We start from the raw sequence: 25,884 nt of genomic DNA, 5'->3' as shown, positions 1-25,884 counted from the left end.
TGTGTGTGTGTGTGTGTGTGTGTGTGTGTGTGTGTGTGTGTGTGTGTTTATCGAGATAGGATTTCTCTTTGTAGCCTTGGTTGCCCTGGACTTGCTTTGTAGAGCAGGCTAGCCTCCAACTCACAGAGATCTGCCTGCCTCTACCTCCCTGAGTGCTGGGATTACAGGCCTGCTCTACCACGCTGGGCTCAGGTTGCTGTCTTTATAGGTGGGGAAAAAAAATCACTATTTTTGCAATCAGGACTACCTTCTCCTTGTCACAGTACTGAGAAATATTTCCACCAAAAGCCCTATTTCTGCCACAATTCATTTTATAACAGTATCATGTTCAAAGATCTCAAAGACAATTTTAAAACAAGCCATTGGCAAAAGATGTGTAAATGGAGTGCATTAAAGACAGTTATGGGAATCAAATAAAGTAAGGGAATCAAGTATTTTAAATCAATAAATTCATGATGATAGAATAACTGTGTTAGTCATTTTTGCAAAGACTAGAAAATCAGCTTCCTCTTTTGAAAACTGGTAACTGATGAAAACATAATGGAATTTCTGCATAAATCAAATCACTAAATAAACACAATTTGACAGAATATCTTACTTCATAAAATATTCCATATGACAAGGACTATAGAAATTATAGATGTGGAATATCAGCATTTTACATTTATTAATGAGTTATTAATATCTGTCAACTGCACAAAAGAAAGAAAAGAAAAAAGATATTGTTTTTTAATCTAAGATACAGTATGATTTACAAATTTGTCTTTCATAAATATCAAACATAATTTTGAGTAAGTCACTATATCAAACTATAGTTGGGAAGGAAATTCCAAGTGTCCACTAGTGTTAACACAATAGACCACACACAAGCAATATAAAAAAGTGCATGGATATGAATTGTAAATAAACATGTGTACACATGTATGAAGAAGATGGAGAAGGGAAAGGGCTACAGTGAACTTGATGATACTTATAAAGTAACTTCAGAATATAATTTTAGAAAAACAGATTAAGGGTAGCTTTTTGGTGGACATACAGGTAATTTGGGGACAATGAGGAAGACTCTGCTATGTATCTGGCTGGTGGCTATATAACAAAGTTTTTTCTTTTAGGGAATCATTAAGTTCTTTTATTACTTAATGTTATTTTCAGTAAAGAATAATTTTAAAAGTTAAGCAAAGAGCGAAAATGATTACTCTGTGTTGACTAATTATTTACTACTAAACAAACATGTAGTCCAACAGCACAGCCCAGGAGCTGTGATAGTTTAGATGAACTAGTATAAATATTCCCTAAAGGACTGTGTGTGATTATCCTGTATTACATGCCTAATATCAGCTTATAAGTAATTGTGATCCATGTGTGTCTTTATGGGTCTGGGTTGCCTCACTCAAGGTGATCTTTTCTAGTTCCATCCATTTGCCTGCAAATTTCATGATATCCTCGTTTTTAATAGCTGAGTAATATTCCATTACATAAATGTACCACAATTTTTGTATCCATTCTTCAGTTGAGGGACATCTAGGTTGTTTCCAGTATTTGGCTATTATGAATAAAGCTGCTATGAACAGAGTTGAGCAAATGTCCTTGCTGAAGAGTAGAGCATCTCTCAGGTATATGCTCAGAAGCAATGTAGCTGCGCCCTGAGGTAGCATTATTCCCAGTTTTCTGAGAAAGTGCCAGACTGAGTTCCAAATAGGTTGTACAAGTTTGCACTACCACCAGCAATGGAGGAGGGTTCCCCTTTCTCTACATCCTCACCAGCATGTGTGGTCACCTTAGCCATTCTGATTAATGTAAGATGGAATCTCAGAGTCATTTTGATTTGCATTTCCCTGATGACTAATGATGTTGAGCATTTCTTTAAATGTTTTTCTGCCATTCGATATTTCTCTGTTGAGAATTCTGTTTAGTTCTGTACCCCATTTTTTTAATACAGGATAATCATACTCCAATTCACAGACCTAAAGAAGCTAAATAACAAGGAGGAGCCTAGGGAGGATGCTTAATTCTTATTCAGAAGGCAAACAGGATAGACACCGAAAAGGCAGAAGAAAGGTTACAAGATAGGAACCTACTACAGATGTCCTCTGAAAGACAGGTTTGAGCTTCTTGTAAGCACCTCAGCTCAAAGCGTTTCTCAGCAGTCTTTTTCACTCTGACAAACTTAGGGGGCGGGAGGCCTGGTGCATCTATTCAATTTCAGAAACTCTGAGAAGTTTACTTCCTGAATCTGAAGGAGCTTCTCTTCCCATGCAGGGTGGAATGTTCCACCTCCTTTTGCAGCCTTCTGAGTCTTAATAGGGTTCCCTGCAAGCTGAAATTTTTTATCTCAGAGAAAATTACTGCACAAGGAGACAATTGGCAATCCACCAGATTTGGTCAAATTGTATCTTTGTACTTCTCACCATGTGTGGGAAAACAAAAAATGTGAGAGTTTCCCAGCTTTATAAAGTAGAGCTGTTTTCTAATTAGTTAAATGAGTGGCAATGTGTGGGTACCTTGCTATACTGTGCTACACATCGAATAAGGTACTTAACAACCAAGTCATTCTTTACTGATAGCCAACTTAGCACCTGCTACCACTCCAAAGGCTCTTCAAAGTAATACTTTTTAAAACTTGTGTTTGTTTATTCCAAAACATGAACTAGAAACCAATTCATCAGTAGGTGTGCCAGTAAATAATCTTAAATTTAGATAAATATACCTAAAACATTTCAATGTCCCATGTCAAATGGAAAAGATTGGTTGGATATATCTAAGCCTGTCACAGACATTTAATTTTTAACATGAATTCTTATTTTTTAAAAGATTAATTTTAAAAAAATGTCAGCTGTAGTTGTCAGGGAGCAGACCTGAAGAAAACTGAAGGAATCACTTACGGCAAAACAGAATTGGTAATTCGACTCTGATTCCCTCTGTTCGTGTCTGGAAAGGAGTGGACTTCCCTCACTCACACACATAAAATGCTTCCAGTTTCAATATGACTGAAGTGGTAAAAAGGAAGTTTTAGGCAAAATTGGTCCATGGCAGCAAACTGAGCTATCTTATTTTATGCCCCATCTTTACTTCATGGAACAGACTGAATATTTCCATGGTCTTACTGAAGACAATTTCAGAAGCGCGTTCCTGAGCCATCAGATGTCATTTTAACCACACTAAATCTTACGGAATTTTATGTTTCATTCTAAAAATATGTTCCACCCACTACCATATTCCAATTAAAGCATGACATTGACACATCCCAGGCCCCTGCCTGGTTCAGTGTTTAAGCGGCACACAATTTCACATGCTGGTATCTCTCCAAGCCAGGAAGCCTCTTTGACCTACAATTTGCATAATGCATTCATTTTCAGATTAGTCACGTGATTAATGAGTGTCTTGGAGGATGTCCAGTTCTATCGCCTCTGCTTACTTCCCTTATTTCTGCCACCAACCTCAATCAACAATGCCGGCTATTGCCAACTGCCGAACGCAGTATAAATTAGACTTGTTCAGTTGTTCCAGAAAACAATCACATCCACTGCGATGTGGAAATTGTTTTCTATCAGTGAGCATAATTAATTGTTAAAGTGTGAACCGACAAGCATTTCCCTTCATTGCACAAACCAAGGTTTCTGCTGTTCAGTATTCAGTATATATCACATACGATACTTGTTCTTCACCGACTTTATCGCCAATCCCTGAAGAAACACTACAGATTGTGTAAGGAAATTCTTAAAATAATGAGGTTGTATTTTACAACTTGGATTAGGTAGCCATCTTTTATGAGGATAAATGAGTGTGAAATTGGCTTATTAATGAAGAAGGGGGTTACGGATTATTCAACATTGTATTTTTATTTCTTGCAGCTTAATTGAATTTGGCAAAATTCAACTTGTTGAACTTAATATGAAAAGCCCCATGTTTTTCTGACATACCTATCTCAATTTAATGGCCTTTACTTTTTCTTACTCGTGTTTTTTATTAATTTCATTGTCAAATTTTTTTACATTCACATAATTAATTGTGATTAGGTCAAACAAAGTTGCTTTTAAAATTATGTACATTTCTGATGGAGACCTCAGGCCGTGTTTTTATTTCACAAAAGGTAGATAATCATTATGTTCAGACATTCCATATCCCATCATGTGGCCATAGCTGAGTTTTGTGGGAATAAGATAGAAAAGATTAAAAAGATCATTGAACTCTAAACATTTTCCACGCCTAAGTTCCAGCTACTTGGGAGGCTGAAGCAAGATGTTTGTCAGTTCATGAACAACCTAGGTTAACAAAACATGCTCAAGACTAACTTACAGTGTTTAGTACCACAAGAAAAGGAAAGCAAACAAAGAAAAAACATGTAAATAAGCAAATTGGCTCCCCCAAATTCAACAGTATAATTTAATGGCAAGTATGGAAGAATGATTGCCCTTCCAAAAATAGCTATTCTGGGGGCCCAGAAACAACAGTGGAACAAATAACAGGTCCTTCATCCTTTGAAAGACAACAAAGCAATAAATACATGTCCAGGAAAACATTGAATATTGATAAGTGCTGTCCAAAGAAATGTGAAATGGTGATGCAAGTAGCTCACTCTATAGAGAAGATATTAAGCTGATGCCTGAATGATAAAGTATCATCCATGTAATGTGGAGGAGTCTCCTGAGCAGATAAAATTATTTCGAAGCAGATGCACCAGAATCCAGATAGGACACAGTGCTGTGCCTAAAAATGACACGTAGGTGATCCTGCCAGAGAATGATAGGGAGATGTGTATGTGGACATGATACAGTAGAAATTTACAGAGACGGGTAATTGTGAAGTTGTGAAGGCATCAGCCAGCAGTATTTGGAAAGGGATGCCACTCTGGTTGCTGTGTGCCTGACCAGAGAAAGAACTGCTGTGCACGCGCGTGTGTGTACGTGTGTGTGCGCGCGCATGTATGTGAACGTATTTCCCTAGATTTGATTGCATGATCTACCTCTATTACTGTATCTCAAATACATTTAGACTAAGGATGACTTGAGGACAGAAGAATAACACAGAGTTCAAAATTATGAAAACAGATTTTTTTTTTAATTTTATGTGCATTGGGGTTTTGCCGGCATGTATGTCTGTGTGTCCGTGTCAGATCTTAAAGTTACAAACAGTTCTGAACTGCCATGTGGGAGCTGGGAATTGAACCGGGGTCCTCAGGAGTAGCAGTCAGTGCTCTTAAGCACTAAGCCATCTCTCAGGCTCCAATAAATTTTAATCTTGAAGACAAAATAATCCTAGATCTAATGGAAGAACTTTACATTCTAGTCCATCAACATGAATCTATTATCTTTGTTGACATATGTCCAGTCCCTGAACCATCTTTTCCTTCCAGATTTGCTCCAAAGTTACTATAGGTTCATGAATTCCTGATGCTTCCCAGAAAGCTTCCCCTAGGATTGATTTTGCCTTTTGAAATAAAAAAAAACAAAACAAACAAACAAAAAAATATAAACATGACTAAATATTTTCTTGCAATATTTAAAGTGGATTAATTTCACATTTATTTTACTTTCTTGTTTCAAAGGAGTACACCATGTTTTGCTATTAAAATATTAAAAGATTAGGATATCTTTCAAATGACAAGGCATATACTGCTTAAATGCCTTTTTTTTTTTTTTTTTTTTTTTTTTTTTTTTTTTGGTGTTCCTAAAATTACTGAGTGGGTAATCATAGCTCCTGGAGCTTTGTAAAATTCAGCCCATAATCCTAGGACAGCATTAAGAAGAGATTCTGTCTGTAACCTGCCTGATTGTGAAAGGGGTTAATGTCAAGAAATGCAACATTGTTTGATGCTCTCTCGTTTGTCTTTGCAGGTACTGTGACCTAGGGGGATAAATCACAGTGGCCAGAGCTTCACTGTGCAAAGGTCGAGATGATTTGTTTTAAGTTTATTGGCTTAGAGAACACTGAGAAAATACCTCATAACTTTCAGATACTGCACGCATTTTTCAGCCCCTATAAATCAAAACCACAGTATTTTTCAAATGGTAAATGTAATTTCTATATGTGAAGTCTTCAGAGCTACATTCTAAACTTGAATTGATTATAATAGAGCTGCCTTGTTCAAAATATAGCTGAGATCATTTATACTTAAAGATTTATATGTTGCTCACGTGAGGATTTAAAAACTAATAACTTTCATATTTCAGCTAAATTTACAGAAATACAAATGGTAGTGCCTGCACCCCTGTGATTAATGGCTTTTCGGCTGCGATTTACATTCACAGTGTCAGCTTTGTTTCTTACACTCTCTCCACCAAGCTCATGTATTTGCTCAACTATAAATAAAAATGCAAGCACTTAAATTGTATGATGAAAAAAAAAAGTTAATTTTTACCAGAACTTTCTGAAAGCTCATCAAACCTATCATCTCTATGCTTTAAGTCAGTGGTTACTGTAACACCTGACTTTGAGGAGGCAAACAGGCACATTTTATCACTTGAGTAACTTTGATACCCAAAGACCACCAAAGTCATATGCTTAAAACAGACAATTTGGAGAACGTAAATCCCCTCATGAAGAGGTTGCGTGTTTATCTAATCTTTTCTAGAATACAACTGTTTTAAAATATCTGCCACCAAATTGCTGATTTCACTTAACTGAAAGTCACTTTTAAACATTGTACATATGGTTCACTTCCAGAGGATTTTGTCCAGACCCATCACTTAAATCACCTTATTTTCTATAAAAGTTAAAATTTTCTTAGATTGATCATTTCCTACATGTGTAACCTGTATGTGGTCAAGAAACATTTTGATGGCTGTGCCGTCACTGCAAAGGTACTAGAAAGAAAGGATAATTCTGAAGAAAAAGGCCTTATTAAGTGCCTTTGATTACAAGTGCCATGAAACTGGAATTTCACACACAGTGGTTCCTTTCTTTTAAAGTAATTTAAATATGAGATACAGTTGTCTATATGGCCTGTATGTTATTGATGAATGTAAAACTCTCATTCATCTTTACTATATTAATAACATTTAATATTATAATATCTGGGACCAGGATCATGCTACTGCTGCCCTGTGGTTTCTGATTACCAGTGGAGAGGATGTTGAACTTTCACCTACAGGCAAGATTATTAGCATTAATATTTATACACAATTATAGAAATTGTGTGCCTCCAACAGAAAACAGGGGAAGAGAGAGTTGCTCAGGATCCAGAAGATCCTTCAGGAAGCTTCCCCTAAGAAAGCAAGCTGAGCTGCTGAAGCAAACATATGTGCTCATTGAGCTGAGCAAAGAGGATTGAGTTAGAGTGAAAGCAGAGCATAAAATAGACTTCACACTCAAAATCGCCTTACAGAGTATCATTTTGGGAGTGAAAGGACTTGGATTTAGTAAAATCTATGTTCACATGCAGAGAAAAGGGAAGTGCCCAGTGAGATTAATATGTTCATAAAGAGAAGCTTGAGCACAATTAGCAGAACAAATTGATTTTTCTTCTAATTACCAAAGAGAGGGCACGGACTGAACAACACTAACAGTGAAAAGTGGGGAAAGGGTCCACACGCGTGCACATGCATCTTAATGAACACTGACCATATCTGAATTCCCAAAAAGTCTCCGGAAACTTTCTTTTAAAGGTGGAGGACTCTCTTTCATATGTTCAGAAACAATTAAAATTAAACAATATTTAGCATAAAAATATCGAAGGAGAAAAAGGTTCTCAGTGGTAATACCTAAAAGAAAAAGGAAAAACTGTAAGCGAATGTGATATAGGGAAAAGCATAAAATGTGTTTTTTCAAGAATTCAAACAATACGACAGATTAATCTATGAATAAGGAATATCCCTTAATTAAATGAAAGAACCTCAACTGAACGCTGTATATGTAGATAACAATAAAACGTTTATTATACTATATAACATCATGTCATTAAAACACAATGATTGTAAATCTTGCAGGTACATGTGACAATTTTGGTGAACTTCACAAACATATACTGAATGCAGAAGAAGTAGAAACATATATAGATTGTGGTAGCGCTTTGTCAAACCACTTAAAACTGAGCAAGTGTGCTTAGGGCTGTGTTATTTGCAGTATAACTATTTTAAAAGTATGGATAACACAAGTATGTTGACGATGATACGGAGATCCTTTTGTGATGTGGGTGTATACATTGTCTCAGTAATGCCTTCATATGAGGGCACCTATGCCGAGAACAACTACTCTCTTGCAGTCATAAAGTCAAAATGTATCTGAAAGATGTTTAGGAAGTGGAATTAACAGGTGTATAGATATTTTCTCTGAATTGAAGCATCTGTCCTAGAGGAGGAAAGATTCTTATAAGACTCCATTAGGAACAGCGCTTCTTCAAGATCCAGCATACCACTCCTAGGCATATATCCAAAAGGCGCTCAGGTAGACAACAAGGACATCTGCTCAACCATGTTTGGAGCAGCTTTATTTGTAATAGCCAGAGTCTGGAAACAGCCCAGATGCCCCTCAGCTGAGGAATGGATACAGAAATTGTGGTACATCTACACAATGGAATATTACTCAGCAATAAAAAACAAGGAGATCATGAAATTTGCAGATAAATGGTGGGAACTGGAAAAGATCATCCTGAGTGAGGTATCACAGAAGCAGAAAGAATCACAGGGTATATACTCACTCATAAGTAGATATTAGACATATAATATGGGATAAACATACTAAATCTGTATACCTAAAGAAGCTAATCAAGAAGGAGGACTCTGGCTAAAATGCTCAATCCTCATTCAGAAAGGCAAAGAGGATGGACATCAGAGGAGGGAGAAAACATAGAACAGGACAGGAGCCTACCACAGAGGGCCTCTGAAAGGCTCTACCCTGCAGGGTATCAAAGCAGATGCTGAGACTCATAGCCAAACTTTGGGAAGAGTGCAGGGAATCTTAGGAAAGAAGGGGGAGATGGTAAGACCTGGAGGGGAGAGAAGCTCCACAAGGAGAACAACTGATCCAAAAAGTCTGAGCATAGGGGTCTTTTCTGAGACTGATACTCCAGCCAAGGACCACTCATGGAGATGGCCTGGATGTATCCCATGGCAGTTCAGTGTCCAAGTGGGTTCCATAATAATGGGGACAGGGACTATCTCTGACATGAACTGATTGGCCTGCTCTTTGATCACCTCCCCCTGAGGGGTAGCAGCTGTACCAGGCCACAGAGGAAGACAATGCAGACAGTCCTGATGAGTCTTGATATTTCAGGATCCTGAGGGAAGAGGAGGAGGATCTCCCTTATCAGTGGACTGGGGGAGGGGCACAGGTGAGGAAGAAGGAGTGAGGGTGGGATTGGGAGGGGAGAAGGGAGGGAGCTACAAGGGGGATGCAAAGTGAATAGACTGCAATTAATAAAAATAAAAACAATTTTAGAAAAGACTCCAGAAGTAAATTAAACATACAAGACCCAGGAACTTAATTCAGGTTGCAAGGTTCAGAAACACCTGAAAGTTGTGAGACCCACAAGATTTCTCACCAAGGTTATAATCAGCAGCAATCTGATCAGTCTTCAAACTGGCTGAAAGAGGTGCAGGAACCTTCGCAGAGCAAGGTTCTGTTAAGCAAGGTGGGTAAATTTCTGTGATATAGGAACTTGTCGGTCGCTCCTGAAGTGATTGCTAAGAAGCACCTGAGCTATAGTCCTATCAGTGACTCTAATAAGCTTACAGGTTTGCTAAGTTAGATATGATGGAACTCTTTCTCTGGTGTCCTATTTGGAGTCTTAGATGCTTGTTCTTTCTTTCTTTCTTCCTTTCTTTCTTTTTTTTTCAGATGATAAAATTTTTAATGTCTATTGAAATATTACTGTAAAAAGAGAATGAGTTTAACAAAGTGAACAGGATGAAGATGAGGTATTCGCTTTCTTTTTATTTTTTATTTATTTTTTTAATTAATTACAGTTTATTCACTTTGTATCCCCCATAAGCCCCTCCCTCCTCTCCTCCCAGTCCCACCCGCCCTCCCCCTTCATTGCGCATGCCCCTCCCCAAGTCCACTGATAGGGGAGGTCCTCCTCTCCTTCCTTCTGATCTTAGTGAACCTGGTGCTGTTTTTTTATCACTAGCAATGAAATGTATGGTGGTAGGTATTAAGGATATAGAGAAGTGGATGAGTCTTCCTTTCTTGTAGGGACGATTAAACCCCTCTCATGTTAAGTGAAGACTCATCCACTTCTCTATATCCTTAATACCTACCACCATACATTTCATTGCTAGTGATAAAAAAACAGCACCAGGTTCACTAAGATCAGAAGGAAGGAGAGGAGGACCTCCCCTATCAGTGGACTTGGGGAGGGGCATGCGCAATGAAAAGTAAGAGGGAAAGAAAGAAAGAAAGAGGGAGGGAGGGAGGGAGGGAGGGAGGGAGGAACTGATATTGTTTGGAGAGAATGTCTAGTGAAAAAAACATGCCCTATGATAAACCCCCAATAATCCTTAGATGTATTGTGAAAATGCATGTATTGTGAAGATGCATGGTGAAAATGCACCATGAACCTCGAGAGCATCACAGAGGCCTGAAAATAATGACTTAGTACATTGTTGTGGATGGCATAGGGAAGCAGTGTTTCATACCATAGTGGCATGATCAACACTCTTGATTACCCTTTAGGAGTCCAACAATATATTTATTACATTACTGGTGAATGTCCCTTGGATTTGAACATAATAACGTTTCTTCAATTATTAGTGGTGAATACCAGAGAAGAATATCTTTTTGCATAGTTTTTTTAATTCTTTATCAAATACATGTGATAAAGGTTAATCTACACATTCAACACAGAGATTAACAATAGTAAAAAATAAACATAAAATATAATAAAGATGCTCAAGTGTAGTGTGATGTTTAATTTTGACTGGTCAACTTAGTTGTATTGAAAGGCACCTGGAAGATTAGTAAAGCATATTTTCATGAGGGTATGCCCAGTTAAGAGGCTGAATGACTTTGGGACCATCTCATAGGCTCATGGACAGGTAGAATAAAGGGAAATGGAGAAAGCCTGTGGTGAAAGGTATTCTCTCTCTCTCTCTTCTCTCTCTCTCTCTCTCTCTCTCTCTCTCTCTCTCTCTCCTTTCTTGCTTACCATGCTGTGATTCATACTCTCCATCAGGATGGACTAAGACCTCTAATAATAATAATTGCCAAAACAATTGTTTTCTCCTTTGCAATCATTACACCAGGAATTTTACCACACTGAAAAGGAAAGTGAATAACACACAGCAGTTGTTCATGTCTGGGATGCTCTAATCTTTTCAAGCTCTGGTTGAGGAGACATAATTGAATCCACAGACATCAAGGTGGCAAACATGGACATAAAATGCTGTTACCATCTTCTCTTATCAATAGCCTGAAAGAAGCTCACCTACCCTGAGCTTATTTCTTACTATCACCATTTCCCCTTCTCCACATAGAATTATTTGGGATATGGGATATGAAATGTAGAACCCACAGCTGAACAGAAAGAACAGTTATCCACAAGCATTGTGGACTATGTGGACTAATGGAACCAGGGTCCCTTGTTAACTGTTTCTTAGCACCTCTTTCCCCATTAGCTTGTGCCTTCTTGCTCTCTAATTCCATGGAGAGAGAAGAATATCTTAAAGAAAGTGTACAAGTGGGAAATGCAGATAGATCCAATAAAAAAGACCAAGTGAGAAGAAATAAAGGACTAATTAAAGGAAAACAAGAAACTGGAAATTAGTTTAAATGAAGAAGGGTAGCATGTACAAAACATGGCAATCTAAGGTTAAATGAAAAAGTACAACCACCAGCCAGTAATTTCAGCTTCTGCCTTCCTCCCAAAGCATCAACATCTGGAGAGATACTAGTTCATCATATTACAGAATCTTTCCTCCTCCTTAATGCATCAGAGTGTAAGGATGCTTTGAAGAGAAATAACCTTTGCTTTGTTGTGAGTATTATCAATGGGCTTTTTTTTTTTTTTAGGTCATCATCTTTTTGTGACCTAGGCTGTCCCTTTGGACTTTGCTCCTCCTGCCTCTACATCTCTGATAGTGCTGATTGTACAGACATAACATACCATTCCCAGAGTAAAATGCTAATTTTTAAGTGATGATATTCAATTCTTAAATCACAAAAGAATTGTTGTAAAATAAAATATTACAGCAGCCAAGTAAGTATGAAATGTACTGATTTTTTTTCTTGTACCGAACATGGCTCTAGCACCACATAATTCAACAAATTACCTATGTCCTTTGTTTGTTCTCTATAAAATATTTCTACAAAAGTTTATTATTATTATTATTATTATTATTATTATTATTATTATTATGTGAGTTGAGTAATAAGAACAGAGCATTCAAAATTTAAACCATTTCTATTGTGTAAAAGTAGTTGTTTATATAGTGGTTGTTTTGACAGGTTTTTTTTTCAATCAATTTTCAAAATAGCTGACTTTAGTTTGCAAAGTTCTGCTTTTATTTCTAAGAAAAATGTGTTAACACTATTTCACATTTGTAAAAAAACAAAGGCTCATATTGAAGCAATGGCTAGCAGAAAATGACATATTTCATTTGGAGTCTACTACTTTGAAATTTAAATCATTCCTTGTCTATCATACATGTTCTGTTTGTATAGGATATACATGAATTATAAAATATTTTTATTTTTTGTTTTATTCCTCTTTTAAAATCTCATCTCACAAAAACCTAAATGTGTGCATTTGTTAAAGGCAGCTACTCCCCTTTCTGTGAGAATGCATATTATGGACTATCTTTAATCAGTGAACATAAAATCACACAACATAAACTACTGACATTCAAATTTTTAATCTAGATTATTTTGACTAAGTAGTTCTAAATGTCTATCTTTGTAGTTTCTTTTCATGTTGTACTAATGTATATGGAAAAGTTTTATGTGAAATATGAGAATATCTCTTTTTTTCTCACCTGGAAATAGACTGACATGGTACCTAAAATTACAATATTAAATTAATCTTAATCCAAATCATACATAGTCCTTGACATAGACTCTCTTCAAAGAGTCTATACATTTGAAGGCAAATGTTAAAAATCTCTGAATTTAAGGTAAAAAAAAAAAAGAGATTTGGAAGCAAACTTACTAATTCCAAAGCATAAAACCTGCACAAATAATCTGAATTACTGATCTATTAATGCTTGAAAATATCAGTAGGTACATAAAATTCTAACTACATTCCTATATACAATATTTACTCCTTCCATTTGAAAATGTGAGTGTGGGTTCAAGGAGGTAAATGTACAACTGGCTAGATCTATTCAGACATGCTGACATAGTGTCCGTGTCACGTTACTTTGCCAGCAATCAGCTAATTGGTAGGTCATACTATAAGGACATTTTCTTCTCATTCCAACTTCATGTAATTGACTTATTAAGAACCAATAGAACACCAACCATGCCCTTTAAAAGAAATTACTAAAATAACAGACAAAATATAATTACAAATCATTTGACTTTAGAACAAATGTCCCCTAATTACAATCACTGAATAAACAAAGGAAATGCTGAGGACCGTTTCTGCCTTAGGACCACAGTCTCCCTCCAAAGCCTCTCTCTGTGTGGACTAACGACAGTCATTTTCATTAGAGAACGTAGTTGTCATCAAGATGGCTACCTAGGAATTTCAATGGCTGTGTTACTAGAGAATAATCTGAACGAGTCCTTTTAATACTCAGACCTATAAATTTTGGTCTTTGGAGGCATTAAGGAGACTGTAAAGAACTCTGCCCCGGAGGGCTAGCGCAGTCTGGATGTGTCACACACCCACATCCTGGTGTGATTAAGCTTTCGGGTGTGTTAATTTCCTTCAACTGACTCAATATCTCTCCCAGGCATCTTTCATATTCTGTATAGAGATCACTGTCATACGGTTGATATTCCCTTCTCACCCGGGTTTCTAAAAGAGACTTCACACAGCAAGTAGAGGAGAAATTTTAATTATAATTTGCTCTCCATTCATAGTTCAGCTCTTGAAAAACATCTGGTAATCATAAGCACTTTAAATAATTCAAGCTAAAATGGTAGAAATAAAAAGCAATCAGGTGACATTCTGGTTACTTTTCATCTACAATGGGTGGATTTTTTTTGGACTTCCCAAAAGAGCACAAGGCATAGGTGTGTTCTCCCTGACAGCTTTTGTTTTCACCATTACTCTCCAGTTCAATTAAATTCTACCAAGGACGTCAAGCGTCCATTTCATCTCAGGCAGTTTGTTGAGCGGTTGCTCCTATATTATCTTCCATGGCCATCAAGAGAAATAACAGCATCACCTCTTTCTTACATATGAGATAGGCACCTACATGACAGAAATTGACAGTGCAATAAATACTTTTGCCTCTCATCCACCCAATTTCTTGGCCTTTCTTCTGTGAACCACACACTGATCTGGACTTTATGAGACTTTAGTTATAAAGTCAGACATTGTGTTGCATTTAGAAAATACTAAGACTGTCGCACATGTTACAAGAAACAAATAGCAATAAGTCAGACACAAGAAGAAAAATACTATGTATGCTCTCTCACTTATAGAACCTAGATAAAAATTTATATATTAATACATACGTGTGTGTGTGTGTGTGTGTGTGTGTGTGTGTACACATATATGAAAAAACAGATGATGAAAGTTATCAGGAATTATGGTGAGGGCTAGTGTAAGCGTGATTGAAAAGAAGCATTTAAACCCTGAAGCAAATATTTGAAGAAGTAATGAGGTCAGTTCTAAACACTGAAGTGTTTTCCCAGAAAAGGTGATCAAATGCAAGCATGCCAAGATGAGCAAGCATCTGGCACACTCCAGGAACAATGAGACCAGTGAGGATAAAATCAAAGGGATGAGGTTCAACAACAAAACATTAAATCAGATGGGCAGAGTGTGCTGTCCTTGAAGACCTTTTCATTATTTATTTTTCAGTTTATGGACTGAAACCAGGGTCTTAAAATTGCTAGCCAGGTTGCTTGCCAGGTTACTTGCCAAGCCCTTATCAAATCATAAATGTATTTATTTTGTCATCATGAGCCTGAAGAACTTGGTCAATATGTCGACTTTTACACAGGTGTAAAGGAAATTGATGGAAGCTTGTGACCAGTAACATGACACACTAGAACAATAAATAGGAAAGCTTGTTTGGAGGGTAGATAAACAAGCATGGGAATTCAGAGAGAAATATGGAATGGAAAGATAAGAATTAGGCTAATAAAAGAAAATTAGGGACACCAGTAAAGAGGCTGTCTCTAATAAAGAAGGGGAAATGAGCCAGACATCTTGGATGCCAAATCAAAAGGTATATGAAATCCAAGAGAATTTCTGTTAATGGCAGTTTGTACAGAGAGATGGAGAAGAAGCAGACACTGGGTAACCACTGACAGTGTCGAAGCCATCTTCTCTAAGGAGTTGTATCCATGCTTGGATCTAAATGTTGAACTGAAACTTGCTTCGTAAAAAGCAAAGAAGTTATTCAGAGTGACAGGAACAAATATTAGTGGAAACAGGCAGGAAAAGGTTACCGAGGTGTACTGAAACTCAAAGGAAGCCTGATTTGCTGGAGCTTGGCAAGCAAGGTAGGGGATCAATGATGATGCTAGAATTCTATTTCCAACCTATTGGGTTCCATGTGAATTACCTGTCCCCTCCACCTCTGCTCAACCACGTGGTAGGCAGTTGTGTCTCTACATCTTGGTCTCTGTCAAGAGTGACTTCGTAGCACTCATTTTTCACAATAGTGGCATTCAATCTCTCCCGCCCTCATAACCATCTCTTCTGTAGTGCTTTCCAGACCACAGCTCTGTTTCGCTCTTTAGAATAATTACATACATTAATCTGTGCTAACACATAAGTGACTCTATATTGCTTGGGGCAGTACCTCCCCACAGAGCATTTGCATTTTAACAAGAATTTTCTTGTGACACAAAGAAGTGAAACTAAGAGTGCACATTTCAAATGCTGGGTAGAACATCTAGTTCTTTAAACCCATTTGGAAAGTTTGTATTCTCCCAGAGATCCTGCAACATGTAAACAATGTGGGAACTGTGCCTTGCGCTGGTTAACTGCACTATTTTTCACCCTTCTGCTTCGCACATTAATATGCCCTGTGCTCTGCAGATGTCCTGTCCATCTCATTGAAGTACTTTCACACTTAAAAAAGCTCCTAATTTAGAGAAGCATGCCAAGTGATTTAGAAAGAATATTCTATATGTGGTACTTCATTATATTTCTATAGTCCTTGCCTGTTGCCCAAAAAGAATATGAATCTTTTGAGCGGGGTTATTATGTGGTATTCATAGTGTGTAAGTGAAATTAAGGCCTAAAACACTAAAAGAAGGAAAGCATTTTCAATCTATTCAATTATGAGAATGTAACATCCTTGAAAATAAGATTATAAATATAACCATAAAGTTAGTTTCATGAATTTCTGTTCTGTGAAAACCAAATAAATACTGCAGCAGTTGGAATAACTATGTCATGAGTGATTTTGGTTTATTCAAGTTGTTTTCCTTCCGCAGGAAAAGCAGTTGTAAGAAAGAATTGAATAGGTCCTTAAGGCCAGCTTAACTAAATTGTGTCCTGCATTAATATAATGAGCTCAAGTCATCATAATGCAATGAGAAAGAAATGGACAACTGGATTCCAGATAAAAAGACACAATCAGCTCTTAAAGACAAAGGGGGAAAAAAAGCAAAATAAGGAAGCTTAATAAAAAATATAATCTTTGCCTATTTCTCTACAGAGCTGACTCCTGCAGCTTGCACAATACCTATAAAATACCTTATAAATATATTTATATTGAATACAGAGGAAAATCAAGAGGATGTAAAGAGGCAGAAAAATAATTATGACATGTGCATAATATTCTTAATTTTTCAAGGAAATTTTCTTCATGCCTGTAACTAGCCATGAAAAGTTGTGTGCTTCAATCAATACAGAAGTATAAGGAGATCAACTTTGCTTTAACGCTACCGAAGTAATATAAAATAATTAATGTTACATAATCAGCATTTTTTTCTCTTCTATTTTTTTTCTGTCCAATCAGTACCAATGCCATCGCTCTGACAATGGCTAGTAGGAATTCCTGTCCATTTTTCAGCAAGGAGGCTTTGATGATTCATTAATGGCCAGTAAATAAAAACCAATTCACTCTGCAAATGTTGTGATTTTTATCTTTTAAGAAAACATACTTCTACCTTCTGGTCCTGTGGTATACTAAACTGCCCTTCTCCAACATACCACAATTTTCTATTTAATTAGCTCACCATATATTCTCATTTGTTCTTCATTTTCTCCACCTTTTCAGGAGCACTGGAAAGGCAACCAACTTTGTTTGAGCTCTGTATATGTATATACATGTTTGATATTACACCTGCGTGTGATGGCAGAAGGAGGGAGATAATCCCTGATTAATACATAATTATTCAAAATTAAAATCCTCTTTAGGTGCAGGAAAGACAAGTCCTTCAGGGTCCACCTGTCACCTAATATCATATCCATGGAAAGCTAGTTCAAAGTTTTGTTTGCAGCTTTGCTAATCAGTCAAGTCATGTGCTTGAGGTGCTTGAGTTCCTGGAGTTTTATGTTGGTCTTCGACTGAGTAACAGTAATCATAGACAAAAACAATTCAAAATATATGAAAGTGCCATGAACAATGATGTGGACTACAATGGCTAGTCTACAAATAAAAGCATGATAAGTACATTTGCATCTTCACTTTAGGGGAATTTGTCTTTTATTTCACAAAAAAAAGAAAAGAAAAACAACTATAACTTATTTTTAAATTCTATTATAACTGTGTATAGTAAAACTTCTTAAACTTCAAGTTACAATGAATCTAAAGGACATATCTTAACAAACAATCTTAGATTATTTTCTCAAAGCCTCTAATAATTCCAGACTTCCTTGAAAAGCCTTCATGAAGAGGACTTCTGAATTCTGGAGTGGGTGCCAGGAGATTCATGTCACACAAACCGAGTTTGTATCAAGCGGAGCTTGGAGGAGCCGGAACTCTACTCTCCATCCTTTCAAAGTCCTTCCAGTGTCCCAGCTTACTGATCTCTTATACCACTCACTCCCTTCAAGGGAACAAATGTTCACAGAATTTCTTCCTCTAACTCCTCTTCCTGAATTGAAAATACCCGAGTATTTGAACTATGATATTTATATTTTTATTTATGGAGTGCAAAAGTTTTTGCATTATAGAACATGTTCATTTATAGACATGCAGGTTCAGACAACAGGGTCTTAATAGGGATGTGACTTCGTGATACCTCTGTAATAATTTTTCATGAAAAAAAATCAGGCTATATTTAGCATGATGTCAAATGCTTAGAGATGTTCCCTTTCAACTTCAGTCTAGCCATATTCTTATCTATTATTACTAATGTGATTCCTGCATGAAGTCTTTTACCATTGGAAAAATAGAGCCAACTTTAAATAGTCATACCCACTGTCTATAGGAATGAAAATTACTGGTTACTGACTTTGAATATATGAGCAGTAAGATATAGAGCAGAATCCTTCCTTTGAGACAAACGTTGACAATAACCAATATTCTGTTAACTTTATATAGAGTCTAAAAATTTCAGTTTTATATTTATCTTAAAGAAGGATTAAATGAAGTAGAAGGTGACGGCATAAAAACAACAAACTAATTCTCTTATTTCAGAAGATATGTATCTAGAAATATCAGGTAATATGGCAAATAGATCTGGATAAGTACTATAAATATTCCTTCCCTATTTCAGTTATGAGATAAGTACCCAGGATGGGTGTTATTCTTCTCTAATCTGCAAGATAGTCAAGCCACGCTAGCACGAATTTCCCCTGGAGATGTCATTAAGTCATCAGGAAGAGAAGCTAAACAGCTGGAACAGACACAAAGTAAATTGTCTGAGCCTTTCACCCTCTACCATCAGGACAACAATGGAAAATTGTTAACCAGTATCCCATTACAGAAGTCAAGAAATGAGATGATGGGAGAGTCAAATTGAGAGCAATCAACTGCTGTTTCCATTTTCAACCTTCTTTCAACACTACGCTGTTTACTTCTGGATAAAAGTATAATTTCAGCTGTTAGCGTTGAATGTCCAAGTAGCCTAATCTCGAGAAATGGGTGTTCTTACAGTCTATCTGCAAGAGTCAGACCCATACATGCCACATGTATTCCTTGTAAAACAGGCACTAATAGTTTGTTTATATCTATTACCTTATTTTAGCTATTGTATTACTCATGAAGGATTTGGAAGAGGGGCTGGTATATGTAATACCAGTATATACAAAACACAGACATGAAAAATAACGAACAACAAAGTGCGCTGATGATATCATTTTATGTATTACATTACTTAGTTTTCCAGCAATGTGCAAGATTCAGAGCTTTTAGCAAGAGGTTTTCCCATGTCTGTAACTCAAGGTGGGTGACAAAAAGTTGTCAGCATTCCAAAATTAAGGCGTTTCAAAAACTGGCTGATTGAATAATCAAATAATCGCTGAAGCTGATCACTTCTAATAAGGTACAATGGGGTTGCTTTCAGAAACAAAATGCAGGTCCTTAGGGAGTCCATTCTGGTTAACTATTATGTGAACTTGCTGTACTTAAATCCTATTAATTCAGTTACTTAATGAGGAGGTCTTAAGGAACTATTACACTTTTTAGAAGTAATATATTGGGACCTGGAAAGACGTCTCTGCAGTAAAAGCACTAGTTGGCCTTGCAGAAAACCCAGGTTCACCCTCTAGGGCCCACATACTGGTTCATCCCGCCAGCCAGCCATAGGAGCCCTGCAGCTCCGTGCCTAACTTGCCGAGAAGTAATGCTAATGCAATCTGAAGCTTAATGCATTTCTAGCCAAAGAAAACTATGGTAGAGTGTGCTTGAGAGTTTCCAACTCTCTCCAAAGCAGTTTTTCTGAATGAGGAAACTAATTTTAAAGGCACCTTTCTCTCTTCAAACAAGGGAGAAACTTGTTCCTTGTGGCAGTGTTTCTCTACTGTTATTCAGAGAGGAAATTGCACTGGAGGAATTAAGTACGCTGGATTTGGGGCACAAATCATAGTTTGGTTCATTGCATCTCAGTTTCCTCATCAACAAACAAGGATGTTAAGTGAAATTAGGCCTATATTTAAATGCTTCCCCAAATGCAACATTGAGAGAAATAACTAATTCTACAATCGGATACTAGAGACTGAAAATGTGATCAGTGTGTAGTAATCACATCAGCTATATTACTCAGAGCAGAGGTTTTTAATTCATTTTTTTCTAATGGAAAATATCCATTAGTGAATCCAGAAATCAGCATAATGGATTTCAACTATCATTTACCAGAATAACTTGAACAAAGTACAAAATATGAAAGTGCATTATGAGAAGGAACGACAAACACTCTCTCATGACTCAGAAATTTATACACATATATTCATGTGTATTTATATGCTGTGTGAGAAAATAAATTGTACTTTTATCCTCTCATATTATCAACACTGCTTAAAAGCCACTTATTTCATGTATCTATTCGAGCTGGAAGAGCAAAACAGCTTGCACTTACCAATCGTGGGGTCATGGTAATCCGGGAACTGGTGGCTTATAAACTGCATTGTCACTGCTGAAGAAGAAAAAAAAAAAAACACTGTCAGCCCTTGCCTATAAATTATTCATTAACACAGCTCCGCATTTTAATCTTTTCTAATAAGTACCTCTCTTCTGTGAGTGACTACGTTAATTACACGGCATGAGCTAACACGTCATAATGAAAACACAAACAAACAGTTATGAAAAACAAAAGGTCTATACTATATATTTGTAGCAAATATGTTCAAATTAAGTGCACCGCAAGGCCCGGTCTAAGAAGAGGATGACCTAGTGATAGGGCCTCTCCGTTAGCTCTGGGGAGCCAAGAAGTGTCTGGCTGTCAAGAAGTGTATGGAATCTTTTTGGTCCTGAGTTTTACGATACCAGCTGACTCTATGTCTCTGTCACCAGCTGAGTGGTCAGAAGTCTGGCTCCAAATTGAACAACTAATGATGACTTGGGTGATCTGTCATCTCAGCTTAAAAGATTCAGTATATCTAAAGCTGAAATGGAATATCCTCCGTCTGTCTCGGTAGAAATAAAGGAATACATGCCTGTTTCCTGAAGTGAGTAACCACCTCAGCATTTGTCTCAGGACAAATCTATTTAAGCTATTTGTGCTGACATGCTGGAAATGTCTTTAGATCCTTCCCTTCTTTTATCTCCCATACAAATAATCTAAATATCCAGTTCCTCTAAAACGCCTTTCCAATCTGTCCAGATTCTTTCTGCTATACCCTGGTTCGGGGTCCTATTTTTTAAACACTCTTTTTCTGAATTCTGACTTACAAGGCAAGTCAAAAATGGTACCATAACAGCATTCGTAAGCAGCCTATTACGGACTACCAGGATAAAGACCATGGCCTTGAATACAATATCAGCCTGCGGAGCTTTGCACAGCCATTCTACCTCTCGGCCTAAGCATGTGCCTTGTGCTCAAACCTCCTGAGCAAGCCTTCACTACATGCTCTAAAATAGCATCTGTGCCACAGCACCCAGTCTCGGACTCCAGCCAACACTGAATCTGGTTCAACTTAACCCTCTTCTCATCTACACCTCAACATTTGCACTTCTGTGTTGTAATTTTTGATGGCTCAGTTTTAGCAAGAATTGGGTTGATTCTATTTAGATAGACTCTCCCACCATTCACATCTGATGATCCTTTCAATATGAAATGTTCCTTACAGGACCATGTAACGGATTGTTTATTCCCAGCTGATGGCACTGGCTTGGGAGATGTGAAAATGTCATCAGGTGGAACCTAGCCGGAGGAAGCAGATCTCTGGAGGCATGGCCCTGAGTGATATTTTTCTCCAGTCCTTTCTTAGAGCTATGCCTCCTGTGTGTCCTCAGGAGACCCACCTCTGCCAGCACGTTCCTATCACCATGTTCTTCCCAACCCCACAGGGCAAAGCAAATACAGAATTCACAGTCTGAAACCATGACCAAAGCAAGTATTCCCTTCTTCAAGTTGTTCTCTCTGGTATTAGAGCCATGCAAAGAAAACTAATCCAAAGCATCAATAACTGTGCATCTTCTTCATGCCATGTCTCAGGAGATCTGATCAACTTGTCATCTCTCAGCAGAAACCCACTGAATCTGCTTCCGCTAAGCTCACCCCAGTCCTCCATTGTATTCCACTACCTCCAGCCTAATCACTGGCTGAATTCTCTGTAGTCATTGACGTATTTGTCTCTTAGTTCAACACCTACCTTTTTTCTTCTATTGTAATAAATTCTTAACAGAATAAGATTTTTGCTTTTGTGCCTACTACCCAGTTCTGGCTTCTTTAACAATACTAATAATGTTCAACTTACCTTTTTGAACATCACACTGTTTGAACCATAAGTTTAACCTTTTGTCTAAAATCTACCAGTATGTGATATTCCTAGAAGCTTTCTGGAACATCAGAAAACATTCAAACAGTTACATTAATTCATTACCGTATATTGGGAAAGAGTATAGAGGCTAAAATCTAAGTGAAAAACACATTATTACCTTAAAATGCTGATTGGTGTATTTAAATATTAAACTTAAGAATCACAGAATTAATATCAAAAATAATCTGTCAGAGTCAACTACTACATCTGTTTATAAGAATGTAGAGGGTATATTAACAAGCTTGGATGTTTGCTTTAATGGAAGCCCACTGTTTATTGGGTAATTGAAAAAGCCCTTCAATTATAAATGTTCTGGCCTGTCACTGAGACAGAACCAAGGAAAATGAGGCCAGCCTTCATTGGTTCTAAAACTTCAAAAACATACTCTTAGTAGACTAATATGTAAAAGTTTCTTTAATATTTTCAAAATGAACACCTAATAGAATATTTAATAGCCATTGTCTTTTTAGGGAAATAAGAAAATTTATAAAAATAATTTTAATTATTTATGTTGAACATATATATATGTGTCTTCACATATATACACATATATATGTTCAACATAAATATTTAAAATTATATACATATATACACATATATAGTGCATTTCGAATTAGTAATTTAAAGAAACTTTGGGCTTCTACCAATGAAAGTCATAAAAGTCATAGTTCTGAAAGGCTGTCCTTTGCAATAATAAGGAAAGAACAGTTATGACTGAAATTTTCATTTATGACATAGACTGTAGAAGCACACAGTTTCTATCTAATATTCTGTATTTACCCCAGAGATGACCTGCACACAAGAAGGAATTGGGAATTCATACCTGGCCTGGATGGATTCCACAAAGAGCTACTTTTAGATTTCTTCTGCCTAGCCAGAAAACCTCCCTCTATCCATTCTTTATTCCTCCTGTTTACTTCGTCACATACACCATGGTGGTATTATGAAGACCTGTAGGACATAATAGGAACACACTGGAAAATCCCAGCATAACTTGGAAATTAGCCTTTTGATCAGAATCCAGGATATCTAGGAACAATGCAACTTAAGAATGGCTGGAATCTCAATTCAAATTTGCTTTTTAGAAATTAGGTTTTATTCAATGGAAAAAAGACAGCATCTTCAACAAATGGTGCTGGTCTAACTGGATGTCTATGTGCAGAAAAATGAAATAAGATCCATATTTATCATCCTGCACAAAAATAAGTGTAAGTGGATCAAAGACCTCAACATAAAACCAGACACATTAAATCGGTTAGAAGAAAAAGTAGGGAAGACCCTAGAACTCATCGGCACAGAAAACTACTTCCTGAACAGAACACCAACAGCACAGGCTCTAAGAGCAACAATAAATAAATGGGACCTGATGAAACTGAAAAGCTTCTGTAAAGCAAAAGACACTGTCATCAAAACAAAATGACAGCCTACAGACTGGGAAAGAATCTTCACCAACCCTTTGTCTGAAAAATATAATATCCAGTATATATAAAGAACTCAAGAAGTTAAAAAGCAACAAATCAAGTAATCCAATTAAAAAATGGGGCACAGAGTTAAACAGAGAACACTGTAGAGGACTGTAGAATGGCAGAAAAACACTTAAAGAAATGTTAAACGTCCTTATCATCAGGGAGATGCAAATCAAAACGCAAAATGCAAATTACACCCATCAGAATGGCTAAGATCAAAAACTCAAGTGACAACACATGCTGGAGAGGATGCGGAGAAAGGGGAACCCTCCTCCATTGCTGGTAGGAATGCAAACTTGTACAACCACTTTGGAAATCAATCTGGCACTTTCTCAGACAAATAGGAATAGTGATTCCTCAAGATCCAGCTATACCACTCCTAGGCATATATCCAAAAGATGCTCAAGTACACAACAAGGATATTTGCTCAACCACATTTATAGCAGCTTTATTCGTAATAGCCAGAATCTGGAAACAACCCAGATGTCCCTCAATTGAGGAATGAATACAGAAATTGTGGTACGTTTACACAGTGAAATACTACTAAGCAATTAAAAACAAGGAAATCATGAAATTTGCAGGCAAATGATGGGACCTAGAAACAATCATCCTGAGTGAGGTATCCCAAAAGCAGAAAGACACACATGGTATACACTCACTTATATAGACCTATAAGATAGATAAATATACTGAAATCTATACACCTAAAGAAGATAAACAAGAAGGAGGACCCAGGGTTAGATGATCAATCCTCACTTAGAAAGACAAATGGGATGGACATTGGATATAGGAGAAAACAAGTAACAGGACAGAAGCCTACCACAGAAGGCCTCTGAAAGACTCTACCTAGCAGTGTATAAAAGCAGATATTAAGACTCATAACCAAACCATTGGCAGAGTGCAGGGAATCATATGAAAGAAGGAGGAGTTAGTAAAGTGTGGAGAGGACAGGAATGCCATAAGGACCAAATATACCAGGGCACAGGGGTCTTTTATGAGACTGTTTCTCCAACCAAGGACCATGTATGGATATAACCTAGAACCCCTGCTTGGATATAGCCCATGGTAGCTCAGTGTCCAAATGGGTTCTCCAAAAGGGGGAACAGGGACTATTTCTGACAGGAACTCAATATTGAGCTCTTCCACTCCCCTCCCACGAGAGAAGAGCAGCCTGGTTAGGCCACAGAAGAGGACAATTACAGTCAGTACTGAGGAGACTTGATAAGTTAGGGTCAGATGGAGGGGGAAGAGGTCCTCCCCTATTAGTGGACTTGGAAAGAGGCAGGGAGAAGATGAGGTAGGGAAGGTGGGATTGGGAGGAAATGAGGGAGGAGACTACAGCTGGGATACAAAGTAAATAACCTGTTACACTTTATTCACTTTGTATCCCCCCAATAAACCTCTCCCTCCCCCTTCTTCACACATGCCCTTCCCCAAGTCCACTGATAGGGGAGGTTCCCCTCTCCTTCCTTCTGATCTTAGTCTATCAAGTCTCATCAAGAGTGGCTACACTGTCATCTTCTGTGGCCTGGTAAAGCTGCTCTCCCATCAGGGGGAGGTGATCAAAGAGGAGGCCAATCAGTTTATGTCAGAGGCAGTCCCTCTTCCCGTTATTATGGAACCTACTTGGACACTGAACAGCCATGGGCTATATCTGTGCAGGGGTTCTAGATTATCTCCATGCATGGTGCTTGGTTGGAGTATGAGTCTCTGGAAAGACCCCTATGTTCAGATTTTCTGGTTCTGTTACTCTCCTTGTGGAGTTCCTGTCCTCTCCAGATCTTACTATTTGCCACTTCTTTCATAAGATTCTATGCACTCTGCCCAACAGTTGGCCATAAGTCTCAGTGTCTGCTTTGATAGTCTGCAGGGCAGAGCCTTTCAGAGGCCCTCTGTGGCAGGTTCCTAGGTTGTTTCCTGTTTCCTTCTTCTTCTTCTTCTTCTTCTTCTTCTTCTTCTTCTTCTTCTTCTTCTTCTTCTTCTTCT

At 37.4% G+C, this 25,884-nt stretch overlaps 1 protein-coding gene across 1 annotated transcript in view; it reads right to left on the bottom strand.

The window, feature by feature from the left end:
* Rit2 (Ras like without CAAX 2) overlaps positions 1-25,884 on the bottom strand; it is a 341,614-nt gene that overhangs the window by 247,519 nt on the left and 68,211 nt on the right. Inside the window, exon 2 of the mRNA XM_055625523.1 lies at positions 20,530-20,586. Coding sequence (XP_055481498.1) covers positions 20,530-20,586 — 57 coding nt within the window. The remainder of the gene's footprint in view (positions 1-20,529; positions 20,587-25,884) is intronic.

The sequence above is a fragment of the Psammomys obesus genome, unplaced genomic scaffold (assembly GCF_907164565.1).
Source record: "Psammomys obesus unplaced genomic scaffold, mPsaObe1.curated_primary_1811, whole genome shotgun sequence".
Classification (NCBI taxonomy): Eukaryota; Metazoa; Chordata; class Mammalia; order Rodentia; family Muridae; genus Psammomys; species Psammomys obesus.
This window is presented reverse-complemented; position numbering and strand designations above follow the sequence as displayed.